The sequence below is a fragment of the Bison bison genome, unplaced genomic scaffold (genome assembly GCF_000754665.1).
Source record: "Bison bison bison isolate TAMUID 2011002044 unplaced genomic scaffold, Bison_UMD1.0 scf7180017864271, whole genome shotgun sequence".
Taxonomy (NCBI): domain Eukaryota; kingdom Metazoa; phylum Chordata; class Mammalia; order Artiodactyla; family Bovidae; genus Bison; species Bison bison.
Window position 1 is genome coordinate 2,596,137 of NW_011494843.1, and position 18,664 is coordinate 2,614,800.

The following is an 18,664-nucleotide window of genomic DNA, read 5'->3' on the forward strand; positions in this document are numbered from 1 at the left end:
CCTCTTCCTATCTGGAACCAGTCTGTTGTTCCATGTCCAGTTCTAACTGTTGCTTCCTGAGCTGCATACAGATTTCTCAGGAGGCAGGTCAGGTGGTCTGGTATTCCCATCTTTTTCAGAATTTTCCACAGTTTATTGTGATCCACACAGTCAAAGGCTTTGGCATAGTCAATAAAGCAGAAATAGATGTTTTTCTGGAACTCTGCTTTTTTGATGATCCAGTGGATGTTGGCAATTTGATCTCTGGTTCCTCTGCCTTTTCTAAAACCAGCTTGAACATCTGGACGCTCACAGTTCACATATTGTCGAAGCTTGGCTTGGAGAATGTTCAGCATTACTTTACTAGCATGTGAGATGAGTGCAATTGTGCGGTAGTTTGAGCGTTCTTTGGCATTGCCTTTCTTTGGGATTGGAATGAAAACTGACCTTTTCCAGTCCTGTGGTCACTGTTGAGTTTTCCAAATTTGCTGACATATTGAGTGCAGCACTTTCACAGCATCATCTTTCAGGATTTGAAAAAGCTCAACTGGAATTCCATCACCTCCACGAGTTTTGTTTGTAGAGATTCTTCCTAAGGCCCACTTGTTTCACATTCCAGGATGTCTGGCTCTAGGTGAGTGATCACACCATTGTGATTATCTGGGCCATGAAGATCTTTTTTGTATAGTTCTTCTGTGTATTCTTGCCACCTCTTCTTAATATCTTCTGTTTCTGTTAGGTCCATACCATTTCTATCTTTTATTGAGCCCATCTTTGCATGAAATATATTCCCTTGATATAATTTTCTTGAAGAGGTCTCTAGTCTTCCCTATTATATTGTTTCCCTCTATTTCTTTGCATTGATTGCTGAGGAAGCCCTTCTTATCTCTCCTTGCTATTCTTTGGAACTCTGCATTCAAATGGGTTTATCTTTCCTTTTCTCCTTTGCTTTTCACTTCTCTTCTTTTCACAGCCATTTGTAAGGCCTCCTCAGACAGCCATTTTGCTTTTTTGCATTTTTTTTCTTGGGGATGGTCTTGATTCCTGTGTCCTGTACAGTGTCACAAACCTCCATTCATAGTTCATCAGGCACTCTTTCTATCAGATCTAGTCCCTTAAATCTAGTTCTCACTTCCACTATATAATCATAAGGTATTTGATTTAGATCATACCTGAACTTAGGCAAACATAAATGACTAAAAACAACAGTAAAACCCCCCAAATTAAAAACCACCAAAATACCACACAAAGCATTAGGTAATCCTAGGCACCAATGTTTCAGAATGAGTAATTCTCTGCTTTAGGAATTGGGAGGTGCCTGTCTTGAACACTGTAAGATGTTTAGCATATCCCTGGCCCCGTTGGTCTAGTCAAGGCTATGGTTTTTCCAGTGGCCATGTATGGATGTGAGAGTTGGACTGTGAAGAAGGCTGAGTGCTGAAGAATTGATGCTTTTGAACTGTGGTGTTGGAGAAGACTCTTCAGAGTCCCTTGGACTGCAAAGAGATCCAACCAGTCCATTCTAAAGGAGCTCAGCCCTGGGATTTCTTTGGAAGGAATGATGCTAAAGCTGAAACTCCAGTACTTTGGCCACCTCATGTGAAGAGTAGACTCATTGGAAAAGACTCTGATGCTGGGAGGGATTGGGGGCAGGAAGAGAAGGGGACAACAGAGGATGAGATGGCTGGATGGCATCACTGACTCGATGGACGTTGTTTGAGTGAACTCCGGGAGATGGTGATGGACAGGGAGGCCTGGTGTGCTGCTTTCATGGGGTTGCAAAGAGTTGGACACGACTGAGCTACTGAACAGAACTACCCACTGGATGCAGTTTGTATCAGCATGACAACTAAGTTTTCTCCAGGTATTTCCAAATATGCCTGGGTGACAACACTTACCGGTATCACCCATCCCCCTCTGAAATGAGAATCACTGCCCTAAATGAACTTTTATCAAAATACGGGGGAAAAAATGACTGAAGTATTATTCAACATATTTCCAAACATAATTGCATAAATCTATTTACCTGGTTCTATAGCAGCAGAAATTAGGGACTGTGCTTCTCGTACTCTCTTCATGGCTTCCTCTATCTCTTTACTAGAGGTATCTGATTTCAGACTTGGTGAAACAAGACCAGCAGCGACATGATTCAATCTGGAATAGAACCAAGAATTGCATTTGACATATTTAAAAACATATTTATAAACATATTTATATATCCAATTAAATACACATTTCCCATCATCATTTTACTAAGATACTCCTTGAAAAACAGTGAGAAGACTCCATGATAACTTTGACAAAATCATAATATAGTAAAATGGCACTATGCAAAATGGAACTTGGCATTTTAAAAGACGCAGATATGTCAAATAAAAAACTAATTTTGCTGAACACCCATGAACTTTCCATATACTTTCTAAGAATTGTTAGTAAATGAGAATATAATAATGCTACGTTCCTTCACGTGATTTATAAAACTTTACTTCATCCTAATTTTGTTGGGGAAGAGAATTACTTTTTAAGCTTACAGATGACAAACTGAGGCAGAAGCCAATGACATATCAAAGTTACTTATGAAATTCCTGACTGCAAAGACTAAAGGGTTTAGTCTTTAGCCTTAAGGGTTTATGAAAATGACAAAAAACTATAGACACCGAGTTGAGGATGGTGGTTATTTGTGGGCAGTGTAAAATGTAAACAAGAATGACTACGGGGAGATTTTTTATTTTTTAACTCTATTAGTCATATTTTACTTAATAAGCTTCATGGTAGATACATGCTTGGATTTCACCTGGTCATTTTCAGAAAAAAATGCCAGTAACTACTATAATCAAATGATTCTGTTCTGCCTCCCCCACATGCTCTCCTACTTACTGACAGTGACTTTCACCCAGTTAAAAAAGACACAGATGTATAGAACAGTCTTTTGGACTCTGTGGGAGAAGGCGAGGGTGGGATGATTTGAGAGAATAGCACTGAAACCTGTATATTATCATATGTGAAACAGACTGCCAGTCCAGGTTCGATGCATTAGACAGGGTGCTCAGGGCTGGTGCACTGGGATGACCCTGAGATGGGATGGGGAGGGAGGTGGGAGGGGAGTTCAGGATGGGGAACACATGTACACACATGGCTGTTTCATGTCAATGTATGGCAAAAACCACTACAATGCTGTAAAGTAATTAGCCTACAATTAAAATAAAAAGAATTAAAAAAAAGGAAAATGAATTTAGCTCAGATTTAACACACTAAGGTGCTTCTCTTGTGGCTCAGCTGGTGAAGAATCCGCCTACAATGCGGGAGCCCTGGGTTCGACCCCTGGGTTGGGAAGATCCCCTGTAGAAGGGAATGGCTGCACACTCCACTATTCTGGCCTGGACAATTTCATGAACTGTATAGTCCATGGGGTTGCAAAGAGTCGAACACGACTGAGTGACTTTCACTTAACACACTAAGAAATGACTCATGAAAACATCTCAAGAATCTGTGATATGTCAACTAGGAAATATAAATGGCAGCATGAATAAAACTTTTCAAAGCACCAAAAGACAGTGACTTTTAGTAGGTGATGTATGTTACTCTTGCTATGGGCTAGTGCTTCCCTCACTTCTGTCTTTCTCTCATTCATCTCCCAGGCTTCTCTGATCTTCAAGCCAAGTTCTTCTCCTTGTCACAACATTCCCACAGCATCTCTGTACCTCCTCGAGGTGGATACACATGCTTCACTGTAGTTAAATAATGTGACCCTTCCTGAGTATAAATGCCATGAAGGTACCAAGCAAGCTTATAGGAGGTAGTCAATATAATTTTTTAAATGAACCAACTAAAGACAATATTTAGCTCTCTATTCGTCATCCTGAGACAATCCTTAGGATGATATTCATGATATAAGTCTGAGAAACAGCTTGGCTTGCAGCAGAAAGGCAATCTTGATTCCAGCTTGTGTTTCATCCAGCCCAACATTTCTCATGATGTACTTACTCTGCGTATAAGTTAAATAAACGCTGACAATATACAGCTTTGACTTCCCCCTTTCCAAATTTTGAACCAGTCCGTTGCTCCATGATCTGGTTCTTGACCTGTGTAAGTTTCTCAGGGGGCAGGTAAGGTGATCTGGCATTCCCATTTCTTGAAGAATTTTCTAGTTTGTTGTGATCCACAGTCAAAGGCTTTCATGTAGTCAATGAAACAGATATTTTTCTGGAATTCCCTTGCCTTTTTTATGATCCAATGGATGTTGGCTATTTGATCTCTGGTTCCTCTGCCTTTTCTAAATCAGGTTGTACATCTGGAAGCTCTTGGTTCATGTACTGTCGAAGACTGGTTTAAAGGATTGTGAGCATTACCTTGCTAGCATGTGGAGCAAGCTCAACTGTACAGTAGGTGAACACTCTTTGGCACTCATCTTCTTTAGGACTGGAATGAAAACCGACCACTTCCAGTCCCGTGGCCACTGATGAGTTTTCCAAATTTGATGGCATATTGAGTGCAGTACTTTAATAGCATCATGTTTTAGGATTTGAAATAACAGCTGGAATCCATCACATCCACTAGCTTTGTTCACAGTAATGCTTCCTAAAGCCCACTTGACTTCACATTCCAGGATATGGGACACTAGGTAAGTGATCACATCATCATTTTTGTGTCCTTAAGACCTTTACTGTACAGTTCACCTGTGCATTTCTGCCACCTCTTTTTAGTATCTTTTGCTTCTGTTATGTCTTTGTCTTTTCTGTCCTTTATTGTGCCGATCTTTGCATGAAATAATCTCTTAGTATCTCCAACTTTCCTGAAGAGATCTCTAGTCTTTCCCATTGTATTGTTCTCCTCTTATTTCTTTGCACTGTTCACTTAGGAAGACTTTCTTGTCTTCTAAGTAATCTTTGGAATTCTGCACTATATTTCCTTTTCTCCTTTGACTTTCACTTCTCTTCTCAGCTATTTGTAAGGCCTCCTCAGACAACCATTTTGCCTTGCAGCATTTTTCTCGTAGATGGTTTTGGTCACTGTGGTTTAAGCTATGGACAATGATCTTCAAAGATTAAAAATTACACCAAAACAAAACCCTTTATAGATGGGTTTACTTCTTGATTTTTCTTTCTAGAAAATAGGATTATGTATTGGATGCCAGTGGTCATGTATGGATGTGAGAGTCGGACTACAAAGAAAGCTGAGCGCTGAAGAATTGATGCCTTTGAACTGTGGTATTGGAGCAGACTCTTCAGAGTCCCTTGGACTGCAAGGAGATCCAACCAGTCCATCCTAAAGGTGATCAGTCCTGGATATTCATTGGAAGGACTGATGCTGAAGCTGAAATTGCAATACTTTGGCCACCTCATGTGAAGAGTTGACTCATTGGAAAAGACCCTGATGCTGGCAGGGATTGAGGGCAGGAGAAGGGGATGACAGAGGATGAGATGGCTGGATGGCATCACCAACTCGATGGATATGAGTTTGAGTGAACTCTGGGAGTTGGTGATGGACAGGGAGGCCCGGCATGCTGCGATTTATGGGGTCGCAAACAGTTGGACATGACTGAGTGACTGAAATGAACTGATTGCATGCCTTGAGATAAATTTCTTTTAGGTATCAAAAAATAACTGCTATCTGTAGACACTGACATATTTCTATCATCAATGGAAACAAAAGGAAAAAAGTTCTTACTTGGGATCAACAGTACTCATAAGTTTCAGCAACTGATCTGCAGCAAGAGACTGGAAAATAAAAATATTAAAAATGAGAACACAGAATAATAAATGATTACTATTTTAATTTTTAAAAATATGTTGAAATGACCTAGAACAGTTTGTCAAACCTATAGAAGCTAACATATCCCAAGCACAATGACCAACAGAAATATAATGCCAGCCAAATACGTCACAGTAAATTTTCTAGCTGCAAAAAAATAAACAGATGACAATAGTGACTACAGTACTGGATATCCAGAGCTGCTTTATCAAGTTAAATATAAACATGATGAAGCTGAACAGTCCAGATTTTATAGACTAGCTCCTGCTTATTTAAAGATTTCCTGAGGATAAGTAACATTTTAAGGAAACATGTAAAACAAAAATCAAAGTGCTCAGTCAGTATAATAATCAAAAAGTTTCATAAAGAACTTCAGAAAAGTTTTATCTAAATTGCAATGAGGGAAAACAAAAATTTCCAAGTGAGTAAATGACAAGAGAACAAATTATGAACACATTCCTATCTTTTCATGACTTGTATTCTGACTTTGCAACATTGATGTGGTAGTGGCTTCCTATGAAACTGGTCTTTACTTTGAACATCCTAAAATGAGAAATTCTTTGACAGGCAAGGGGCTAATGCAGTGACCTTTTAAATCTCTCATTAAGAAGTTTACGTAAGAAAAAAATCACTATAATGTAATAGTTGGTTATCTCCTGCTGTTGAAATGCAAACTAAAATCTAATGAAGCAAATTCTTGAATTACAAAAACGAGCTCAGCGTTCAAGGATATTAAATTACCTGTGAGTTCAAGTTTGCTCCAGGAAGCCCAAGTGCAGCAAGGGCAGGATCAAGGGTAGGAGCTCCCAAAGCAGCCAATGGAACGGCGCCAATCTGTGAAATTTCAAATTGTATTTATTTAAAATTTTGTTTCTATGTCTTATACTGTCAGGTTGGCAGAGTATGTGAAGGTTTTTTTTCCTCTAAAGGGTCAGATGATTACTAGTTGAAGTCTGTAAGCTGTGGAATCTCCTCCCCTCAACTAAGTGTATCTTAAGTTTATTCCTTAGGGCTTCCCTGGTGGCTCACATGGTAAAGAATCTGCCTGCAATGTGGGAGACCAGGGTTCCATCCCTGGGGTGGGAAGATCCCCTGGAGAAGGAAATTGGCAACCCACTCCAGTATTCCTGCCTTAGAGAATCCCATGGACAGAGGAGCCTGGTGGATTACAGTCCATGAGGTCACAAAGGATCTGACATGACTTAGCAACTCATACTTACATTTCTTAGCCACAGCAGTAGTAGCTCTTTCTACACCCGAGATACATATATTCATTAAGAGTTCCCTAGTAATTTCCTGTTGTATGTTCTTAGTCTCTTAGTTGTGTCTGACTCTTTGCAACCCCATGGACTGTAACCCGCCAGGCTCCTCTGTCCACGGGATTCTCCAGACAATAGTGCAGTGGGTAGACATTCCCTTCTCCAGGGGATCATCCCAACTCAGGGATCGAACCCAGGTCTCCTGCGTTGTAGGAGGATTCTCTACTTTGTGAGCCACCAGGAATTCCTCATAATTAGTCAATTTAATGCACACAAACAATGCAAAATCTTACAACTGTGCAGGGCAGTTTGAGCCTCTTCACAAGCACTGTGCTTAAAGTTCTCCTAGTTTCATTACTACTTATTAAGTACAGGTAGCAAACATACTATAATTTCACTGAGTTAAAATCCTGTTAATATAGTTGATCCTTGAGCAACATGGGGGCTAGGAGTGCTGACTCCTCATGTAGTCAAAAACAGACCTGTAACTTCAGTCAGCTCTCCATATCCACTCGCCCATATTTCGATCCAACCAATCTTGGGTTGTATAGTACTATAATACATATTCAAAGTGAAAGCGTTAGTCGCTCAGTTGTGTCCGACCCTCTGTAACCTCATGGACTATAGCCCACTATACTCCTCTGTCCATGGAATTCTCCAGGCATGAATACTGGAGTGGAGTGGATAGCCATTCCTTTCTCCAGGGGATCTTCTTGACCTAATGATCAAACCTGGATCTCCTGCACTGCAGGTAAATTCTTTACCATCCGAGCCACCAGGAAAGCCATGTAGTAGTTAAAAAAAGAAATCCTCATATAAATGGAGCAAACAGTTCAAACTCACATTGTTCAAGGATCAACTATTATAAAATTGGCTTATTTATTATACAATTTTATACATCAAAGGTATCTATGAATTACCCTGATCTTCAAATTCATCTTCACGTTATCTACTTAATGTAAACCCCAAGAGCAAAAGATGAAAGAGTATGGGGAAAGGAAAAAAAAAAAAAATGTCTTAACTTCACACTTTAATTTTCTCAGTTCAAATGAACATATTAAACATCTGCAATAGAAATATGCTTCATGACTTATGGGCTATTTTGAGAGTCAGTGACAAAATGATAAGACACATAGTATTTTTGAGAATGTCCTTAAAATGTAAACTACCACTTTAATACTGATGATTACAATCGCATTTTACAATACTCTGACCACGTGACAATAGTCTGTGAAGTGCAATCACACAGGACTCAAAAAAGGCACAAATACATTTAGATTTATCCACCATTCTGTGTTCCTTTCCATGCTTTAAGAATTCAATAGAACTAATACCTGGGTAAGTGGGTTAGGAGTAGGCAGGAGTCCACCACCAGGCAGAAGACCTGCCACTGCATTAGCTGGTGCCAACAGAGACAAAGCCTTAGTCTCATCAGGAATAACTCCTGCAGAGAAACACCCACGCATTAGAACACACTCTTCTGCAAGACAGAAAACACACAAAAACACCCAGAAAATGTCTCCCTGATACACCACCTGAGTTTGTTGAAAGTACTTATGTTCGCTAAAATATAAAGCTTGATTTCTATGATTATTTATCATTAATTTTATGTCAGAATGAAACTTCAATGTGTGAAAATTTGTTTCCTTTTTCTCTACAAATGGTTAAGTTTCTAGAGTAAAAAAAAAATAGCACAATACACACTACTTTTTTGTTAACACTGCCAAGATTTCATCACCTGTACTCGATTTTTAAGTCATGAACCAAACGTAAGCAAGCACAGTCGGTTCTCCAGGGGTGTGCTCTCAACTTTCAAAAGCTGTTTTATGAACAACGACTCGTGTCGGCTGCTTCACTATAAAGCACACAGAAAAATCAAGATACACAAGACAAAAAAAGTTTGATTTAGGGGTTAATAATATGGTACAGTTACTATGATTTTCTTTTACACCTACCATACAATTTTGTAAAAATTAAGAGAAAAAAGTATGTAAAGGAAATATTCTGTTGAATCAAGAGTAGGGCTTTTGCTGACTCATGAAAATGAATATGAATGCTTCTGAAGGTCTCTGAATACACACAGGATGTGTGTGGGAGTGAGTGAGAGGGAAAGAGAGAGAGAATAAGTAAAACATGGCACATTCCTTACCTGTACAGTAAAATGCTTTATGTTCCAATATGTGCCATGCTAACCATACCAAAAAATGCTGCTATATAGTGTCAGTTCAAAAGCTAACTTAGCCAAACTCCTAAAGCCAAAAACAACATGTATGTCTGTTTTTAAAGCCTAATCTGTGTATTCAGATAAAATCTAAGGGTCCTGAGACAAATATTTATGTAGACAATTTAAATTCTATCCAACAGCAAAAGCCCTATAACAGATGGATTAATCTGTTAATGTGCCCAAGCCCCCAAAATGAGAGTTCAATAATACAATTAAACTACATATTTGCAAATACCAGTAGTATTTCTGTAATACATATTAAGAAACTGCATCTCATCATAAAACATACAATATGTACAGGGCACTTAAGAGAAACTGGATAAGCTGCAGAAGAAAACTGTTGGGTGGTATTTTCAGCAGGGCCTGGTATATAGTTCAGGCTGAACCAGGGAAAAGAACTGTAAAACACAACAACAAAAAAGAAAAACCACTGTTAAATAAAGGTAATGGTTCCTTCCACCTAAACTGAGAAGTGCCGATAATATAAACAAATGTATACTACACAGCACTGTTATCTTGCTTGTGTCAGAGCTGTCATCAATTTAGATACCAAGAGTTATGGAGGGGGGGAGAAGGGAGAAGATTTAGATATAGGGCATTAATGCATCATTATTAACAAACCTACAAAGATTATGGGATAATTTTGCATGCAAAATTATGTCTCAAGAGGATATTATTAAGTATCAACATCTTGCTAAAATTAGTGCATTTGCAACATTTCTGGCAAACTAAAATCCTCTTGAATTTATTGTGAGACACCGGATAGAAGATCTGCATCCATTAAAAAAAAAGTCATGCATCTGATCCTCTGATTAAAAAAAGACTATTTAAAAATAAAACTACAATTTAAAAATAGCAATGAGGCCCCTCACCAGTTAATTTTCATGCGTCAAGAGTATTTTTTTTACTGCTGCTTTGATAGAACCATGAAATACTGCATGAATGTGTAGAAACGAAAGAAAAAGAAACAGACAAAAGAAACAAACATTAACCAAGGAACCTAAATAGTCCCCAAATCCATTATTATTAAGAGTTCCTTCCAAATTCAGCTATCTCAGTTTTATCGGTTAAACGCTATTCCTTACCGTAGACTTTGTGTCTATTGTTCTAAAACACTGACCAAGAAGCAACGGCATAATGTAAGAGCTAAAACCAGGGTGAATGGTGACAAAAAGGTTGAGTACATCAGTTATTTAGTGGAGGCAACATTAATACAGCATACCATACCAGTAATTACCAGTAATATACTAATAGATTCTGTAACTAAATAGTTCTGTAATTCTAATAATGTACTCCCTAAATATCTGTTTCAAAACAAATCCAAAAAAATTACTATGGTCTAAAAATATTTATGAAATCTTGTTATATGATATACTGTATTATGTTCAGGGCTTGGGAACTATGACATAATATTTGGCCAAAAAGAATTTTTAAAATTATAAGGCTAACTAGTGTTTGGCAAATTACTCACATGATTTGACCCTTGTTCCAAAAGCTATGTTCTACATTTACTTATCCTACATTTGAATTCTGTAAATTTTCTCTTGATGGTAAGTCATCCTACAACAGGCACACTGACAGAAAATGCTTAATCAAAACACACTCACAAGTTCATCACTACATATATATATATATATATATATACACACACTTTAAAACCTTAAAACTGGGCTCATACACTTTAATAGCATGGAGACAGATTTACTGTAATATAGCATGCTTTAGTTTATCCATGAATGCAATTTAATTTCTTTAGAAAACCACAGAGGAAATTTTTCTAAGTTTTAAGGACTAGACATTTCACAATTTTTACAAGGAATGGTTTAAATGTTCACATCAGTATTCAAAGATAGCAACTAAAATTAACAGTATCTAGATTCTGCTTCCACTGACCAGTTCACCAAGGAAAGGGGAAAGCATTTATACCCTGGTCAGCATATGTTAATAAAATCCAGTAACTTTAACATATTTCAGTGATTTTTTTCACTAAATTTATAGTTACCAAAAAGCAAATAAAGTAGCAGTACACTGGGAACAAGCTAAGTATAAAGTATGTCTTAGAAAATTTCACAAAGTGGAATAAAAATAGTGTTGTCTTGTCACAGTGGCTTTTTAAGATCCAAAAACCCTGCTCATTATTTTTCTGCCAAATTACTTTAACAGCCTAAAATGTAAAAAGAGAGAAAATGTAGTTAACAAATGGTTACACCAGGAAAACACTTGGGGGACTTGAGTGCTTGCTGGCCTTTAGTTAATGTCTAGAATCCCCTGTAGCTGCAGAGGACCCACTGTTTTTCAGTCATCTGGAAGAGTTTTGCATTTGCCTTCTCCACTACAAAAATCACACACACAAATAACAGAGAGAAGAATTTATTATTTAGAGATATTCTAGAAAATATAGCAAGAATGAACAAGAAAATCTGGCATAAAACAAAACACCCAGTGCCCATTTGGCACCTAAGCTATAGGAAATATTGAACTTCATAAAAATCAAACCATTGCGACCCTTGGTATACTGAAATTCAATGTGGGATATATTTTTAAAAGTTATTGGTAAGAAGAATCACTAAGAGGAATCACTATGGAAATAAAACCAACCTGGTCACATTTATTCAAAATAGAAACATCATCATGCATTTATTTGAAGGTTTCTGTATAAATGTTCATGAAGTGAACCGTTCACCTTCAGGACTTTTATATAAAACAATATTAAATTAAATAAGTAGATGTATCTGAAGGAAATTGGGGAAGTGGTTTTAATGAACTTAAAATTGTTTTAAAGTAATGCAAAAGGTTAAATATCTTATAAAAACAAATCAGATTTTGAATTTTAAGTTAGAAAGCCTTCATGTAAAAAATATGGACCACAGTATAACAAGGGTTTCAAAACGTTAATAGCTTAGATTTTTTAACATGCTACTAATGCTCACTCTAAAACTACACTGAGGTAGATGGTCATCATAGGATGCCCACATAGGTAGTTAAACAAAGCACAAACCTTCTGCATATGGTACGACTATCAAAGCTCTGTCAACGAATACAGTGTTTGTCAGATGCTGTGCCACAACTGCTGAGTCCGGATCATGGAACTTAACAAAGCAGACTCGGGAGGAGACTGGTAAAGGCGAATCACTAGAAAATACACAGATAACATAAAAGAGGAAATTATAAGCAAAAACACAAATGAATGACTCACGAATACCTGCATTCCAAAAGTATAAGAGGCAGAGAAATACATAACCACACACATATTAACCAGTTCAAAAATACAGGGCGTTTTTCAATAAAGTACTATCCACAGAACTGACTACATAAAATTACACCCAGAACAATCACTGTTTAAATTCATAATGCATCAAGTTAAAAAGTTTGAAACCAGTCTCACAGTCTGAAGAGATCACAAAAATGTCAGCATTTCATAATATCAATACCAGGCATTTTAAAATACAAATAGCAAGTAACTAGTTTTGGCTTGGAAAACTTTTCATTATGGCTAACTTTTTAAGAGTTAAAAACAAAAATTTTCCATTTCAGGGACAAAAGAGTATACTGGTCAAGTATATCTATTTGACAATCAATTGAGTTTTCTTGACCTGCCTACTAAATGCCCTGTCCTCTTTCATCTACAGCTAATTAAAACTCCCAGGCATTATAAATAGTTAAGGGTCTCTTAGGGCAGTTTCACACAGAGAAAAAAATTAAGCACTCATGGGAATACTACCACCCCCCCCCCCCCCAACTATTACCCAAAATTTTAATTAACAAAAAGATACTTTCCTTGGCAACTTGTTTATGTAAAACAAAAACAAGCTAAGGTACAAGCAACAGTCGCTCTAAGCAAGATAAGATTAGGAAGGGAGCAGAATTGTTTTTTAAAAATATAAGACAGCTGACTTTCTGCCATTGAACTTTTTGTGGAAGGAAAGATTAAATAAGGTAGGGGTTTCTCTGCTCTCTAACACTAAACCAAAAGCTATTTGAAAATCAATGAACTAAAGTAATAACATTATCCCAGGTTTATATTAGAATCTTGGAAGTGGGGCGGGGAGGACTACAATTCAATCAAGATCTTTGATGAAAGAAGTACTGAATGATGCCATCTTTAATTCTCCCTGATGATTTTAATATGCACCCAGTGTAAAGAACCACTGCTTTGTTTAACAAGCTAATTATATCTTGAGACTCAATAATGAAGAGGGAAACACTAATATTTTTGAATTATTAGAAGGGGGTAACTGACAACTTTTCTAAGTAAACGAGATTTTCATGCATACATAAAAATTGGATCACATCAGATTGGTCACACTAAGTGTTTCAGACTGTTGTTGAAAAGAAACATTTTCTTATAATTTGGGCACAATATGAAAATAAAAACTTCTTACCAACATCAATCTATAATCTGAGAACTCTAACCTCTTAGAATGTAAGTTTTCTTAAAGGCATTGCCCTTATTAGCACAGATGCTAATCTAGGTTCAAAGCAAAGCTGTCAAATGTATGTATTGAAATGGATTTAAGCCATATTGCTAGACAAGTTTACTGGAAAATGCTTTTTTTTTTTTTAAAAGGATACTTTTTTTAATGTGAAGCATCACTGTTCTGAAATTTAAAAATGCTGCACCCAGTATAATGAAAATAAAGCTTTTTCATCATTACTACTAGAGCTACATAGCTCTGACAGCCGCATTTTTACAATTAAAAAGCTCTTTAAATGCTATCATTTTATGTTCTAAAGTGTAAGCACTTACATTTCTTAAAAAGTGACCCTACTATACATCTCTACCAATGACCCAATTTTGTTCCTATTTGCAGGCCAGGTATAGAGATGTAGACATATGGAAGGGACATGTAGACATGGGTGGGGACAGTGGGATCAACTGGGAGAATACGATTGACATATATACACTATCATGCGTAAAACAGCTAGTAGGAAGCCGCTGTATAGCACAGGAGCTCAGTTTGGTGCTCTGTGACAACCCAGATGGGTGGAATGGAGATCCAAGGAGGAGTGTGTATATGTATACACAGTTGATTCACTTTGTTGTACAGCAGAAACTAACACAACATTGTGAAGCAATTACACTCCAATTAAAAAAAAAGTGACCTCTACTATTTCTTTGACACCATCTATTGTCATCTAACTGAAAGAAAATATGACTATCAAATATCAGGTGATTTAAAGAATATAAACAACCAAGAGTTCTTTCTAAAAAATTAGGAAAGTATGCCTACATGCCCCCAATATATTTCCATTTAGTGATCTTAAATGTTCACGTTTCTCTATCCACTCATGTATGTGCAACATTATTTGACTACTCTATTATACCTATAAGTGGTGGTGAGGTAAAGATAAAATATCAACAATTTAAATATTATGGGAAAGTACAGTAAGAACACAGAAGAGCAAATAATTCATCTCTCCCCATTTTAAACTGTCGTGTAAAACCACTGCCATTTGGTCCTGCAATTTATACGGTCACATTTTCTCAGTTAAAATCAGTAATAGAGACGTTAAGAACTGACATCGGAAATTAATTTTCCCACCCTTAGGATTTTTTTTTTTTTCCACCCTTAGGATTTTGTGCAAGTACCACTGCTAAAAATATGACTGTTAAGAATTAACATAGAATTATGTTTAAGAATTAAACATAATTTACCTTTAAGAATATCCTTACCTTTAAGAATTAATATAGAAGAGGCAGTGCAGTTGAAAAGAACTGAGGAACAAGATAGGGAAAAGGAAGCCTTGTGTGATGCTTTCATCATCTAAGAGTGGTGGTGGTATTGTGTCTAGTTTCTTAGTGACCTCTGAGGCTTGTTTCAGAATCTTCTGGGATGCACACATAAAACTCAGATGACTGTTTCCACCTCAAGCCCACTGAATGTGAGAATCCTTTTCATAGGAAGGCTCTGATTCTTAACAAGATCCTTAGCTGATATTCATGACTGCTAAAGTAGAAATTCTGGTCTGGGTCAGTTCTTTCAAGCTCATCTTAATATTGAGCTAACCACTTCGGAGCAGAGAATTCTGTGCTTATAAACAAAGTTATCTCTTAAGCCCCACAAAACAGCAAGTCTGTGACAAAATTAACAACTCTGTTGACCTCACATCCTCTTTCCCTCATGTGTTATTTAGTTCTAAAAAAAACATAGTAGATTGTTGCATTTCGTTTTAAATATAAATTTTATATTTTAAATATTTTGTATTTTTAAATAAAAAATTTTTAAAGAGAAATTATGTTCTCTCCCTTACCTAACTATACTAAGTTACTTAGATGATCATTAAAGTATCTCTTTTTGGTTCCTGAGAAGTTAGTAATGGATTTATCTGCAGTGTAACTGAAGTCTTCAGTTACTGAGTGAGTGACATATGCTTCTCAAGGATCATTACCTGATAAGCACTCCAGTGACTTTCTCCACTGATACCTCACTAAAATCAAACATTTGAAGAATATCTATTAGGTGTAAAAGAATGATTCCATTCACAAGTTGCTTGGCCTTGAAGGAAATCATGAAGTGGTAGAAAAGAATCATATTAGGTTTCAAATACTAGTTCTGACACTGATAGAAATCTATGTGAATTTCAGTTCATTCATTTGTAAAACAGGATCCAAGTCTTAGTTCCTCTGTATATATAAGGCTATCATACTGAACAGGGATAAAATACTACGTTACGAAGACAGGTTGTATCACTGCATGGAATTACAAGTTAGCAATTTCTGGCTTAAAAAAACCAAGAAATAGGTGGATTTGATAATAAAATAAAATAAGGGGAGACACCTTCTTGAGGTTCTCAGTGAAATGTTTGTGATCCCAGGAATTTTCCCCACAAACAGGAATTTGGGGCTAAAATTAGAATTTCAGTAGGTGTGGGTCGGAGCTCAGTCACGTAATACTTTAAAACTGCCCCTCAAGTGATGTTGATGACCCCAAGGAACCTTATTCTAGAAGACAGAGAAGTTAAACTTGTCAGTTGGTGAACAGCTCTACAGAGAAAAAGCAATTAAATTGAATAGAGAAGGCAGGGAGTGGTTGCCATTTTTATTAAGCATGAATCGGTGACATCTGACCAACAAAAAGAAAGCAAGCATGTCAGAGTTCCAGGTGGATATGAATACCTTCTGGGAAAAACACACACCCATTAAAAAAAAAAAAAAAGAAATCAAGCAACAAATATATTTACAATCAATAGAATTTCAAGTTAAGTCATTTAATCTTATTCTATGAGTAAGAGTAAATTTTTGAAGTATTTCTGGAAAGATGAACCCCTTTTAGACTATTAGGACTCCACAGCACATTATCTGCAACAAACTACTACTGAAGGAGCTTCAAGAAATCGTCAATAAAGTAATTCCAAATTGTGCAGGTTGGATTAGCTATTAAGACTTAAATTAGTAAAAAAAAAAAAAAATATATATATATATATATATTTTCATACACATATAATATTAAATGAACAAAAGGATCTACACTCACACTATTCAATTTGGAAAGGCCACTAAAGTAATGTAAAATTCACTACATTATAACCTTACATATTTTCAGAAAAGAAAATGATCTGTACATGGGTGCATATATGAAGGAGTCAGAGCAAAAATGTGTCAATATTTATTCTTCCCAATGCAGGAAAAAAATCCTCTTAATGCAGAGCACCCCAGAGATCAAGTTACCTGGAACACACAACTCTCCTGGTTAGGATGGAACCACTCCACTGACTACAAATCAAAAAGCCAGTCTGTTCTATCATGACTCCCCCTAGAGACAACGGACACGGTAACATCCCACACTTGTCATCTTTTTATGACAGTATCATAAAAAGAACATTTTCACACAAAAAAATTTCATAGTCAGCAACTCTAAAAAAAATTCTTAATGACTTGTGGGACTGGAAATAATTTTCTTATAAATAAGTCCAGCATCTCATACACTTTCAGAAATAACATGATTACAATCAAGTAATCAACAATAATCAAATGTGTCACTTTCATTTCCTGCCATTTTACCATTTATTAATACTACTAACGATAAAAGGAATGTTGGGAGAAACGAACAGCAAAACATCCGTTTCCGTAAGTTATTATGAAAGCCATTTGTCCTTCATTGTCAAAATAAATACCTGTTTAAAATAATTTCAACAAAAAGTCTGTTTCTAGAATTCTACACTTCATGTAAATTAACTAACTCTAAACCTCCCTCCATACCTATAGTACTCCCAAATTACAGACAACACGGCACTTGAGAACACTATTATCTGAAAATACTTTAAGGAAAACATGATGAAATACAGTAATGAATACCGACTGCAGTCTGATCAACTTAAATCTGCGCACAGATATATCATGCCCAGGTTATTAATGATTTATTACATCCACAACAGTGGATTCTTTGAGGATTCCAATCTCCTGTTTAGTACTTAAGCGGCATCATAAAAAACTTATGGTACAGCTGGAACTGAGTACCCACTGACAGTAAAATCTGAATTTTCACTCTTTCCAAGGAGCACTGGTCTGTTTTATTATTTCAAATTTTGCTCTAGTATTTATCACATCTTATTACAGCTTCTTCTTTTTTTTTTTTTTACAATTACTGCACTCATTTAACACATCTGTGATAAAAATAAGAAATGTAAGACAACAGGATAAAAACAAAAACCCGTATACCGCCAATTACAAAATTTAAAGTTCTAAAAAATTCCTTCTGAAGAACAATTCTAGAATATAAAAAATGTGTACGTTATTTAAACAAAGGAAAATATGAGGTTTCAGCTGTAACTATTCTCATTTTAAAAAGTACTCAGGCTCACTGTGGAAGGAAATGGCAACCCACTCCAGTATTCTTGCCTGGAAAATCCCATGGACTGAGGAGCCTGGTAGGCTACAGACCACTGGGTCGCAAAGAGTCGGACACGACTGAGCGACTTCACTTCAGGCTCACTGAATGTCTGTCAGAGTATTAACTGAATTATGTTCCATGGGCCAGAATCACTTAACAATATTTAGCAGTAAGCGAACAGTTTATAAAGTTTAATATCAAAATAACACAAACGAAAATTTTTGTTACTTTTCAAAGAATTCAAAGACTTTTTTTGTGTGTGTGGAAAATTTACCTATACAAAATACATAAAATGGAGTCTGTCTTGCTTTTAAGGGCCCCCAAAACGACCTCGCAGGCACAATTTAAAGAGAAAAAAAAAAAAACCCACCAAGATTAGAAACCAGTTGTCTCCTAAACCCCCAAACCCTGGCCCTGCCTCTTTGCATCAGTAGTAGGCCTAATGCAGATTTCTTTCATAAGTAAACCCAACAGCCAACCTCAACTGAAGCAGCCTAGCCCAGGGAGGCATCGACAAGGGCCTGCAGGAAATGATATGGGTAGGCCCAGGCTGGGGAGGAGTTAGCAAAAACCGTGATGGTGGACGATACTCACTCAGGCGGGAAGAGGCGCAGTTCGTC

The 18,664-nt window shown here is 36.7% G+C and overlaps 1 protein-coding gene across 1 annotated transcript in view; it reads right to left on the bottom strand.

The window, feature by feature from the left end:
• Positions 1-18,664, bottom strand: part of SRSF11 (serine/arginine-rich splicing factor 11) — a gene marked incomplete at its 5' end in the record, with an annotated part of 36,922 nt that extends 18,258 nt beyond the window's left edge. The window contains 6 exons of the mRNA XM_010848758.1: positions 2,006-2,133; positions 5,647-5,696; positions 6,472-6,564; positions 8,324-8,433; positions 12,212-12,345; positions 18,639-18,664. Coding sequence (XP_010847060.1) covers positions 2,006-2,133; positions 5,647-5,696; positions 6,472-6,564; positions 8,324-8,433; positions 12,212-12,345; positions 18,639-18,664 — 541 coding nt within the window. The remainder of the gene's footprint in view (positions 1-2,005; positions 2,134-5,646; positions 5,697-6,471; positions 6,565-8,323; positions 8,434-12,211; positions 12,346-18,638) is intronic.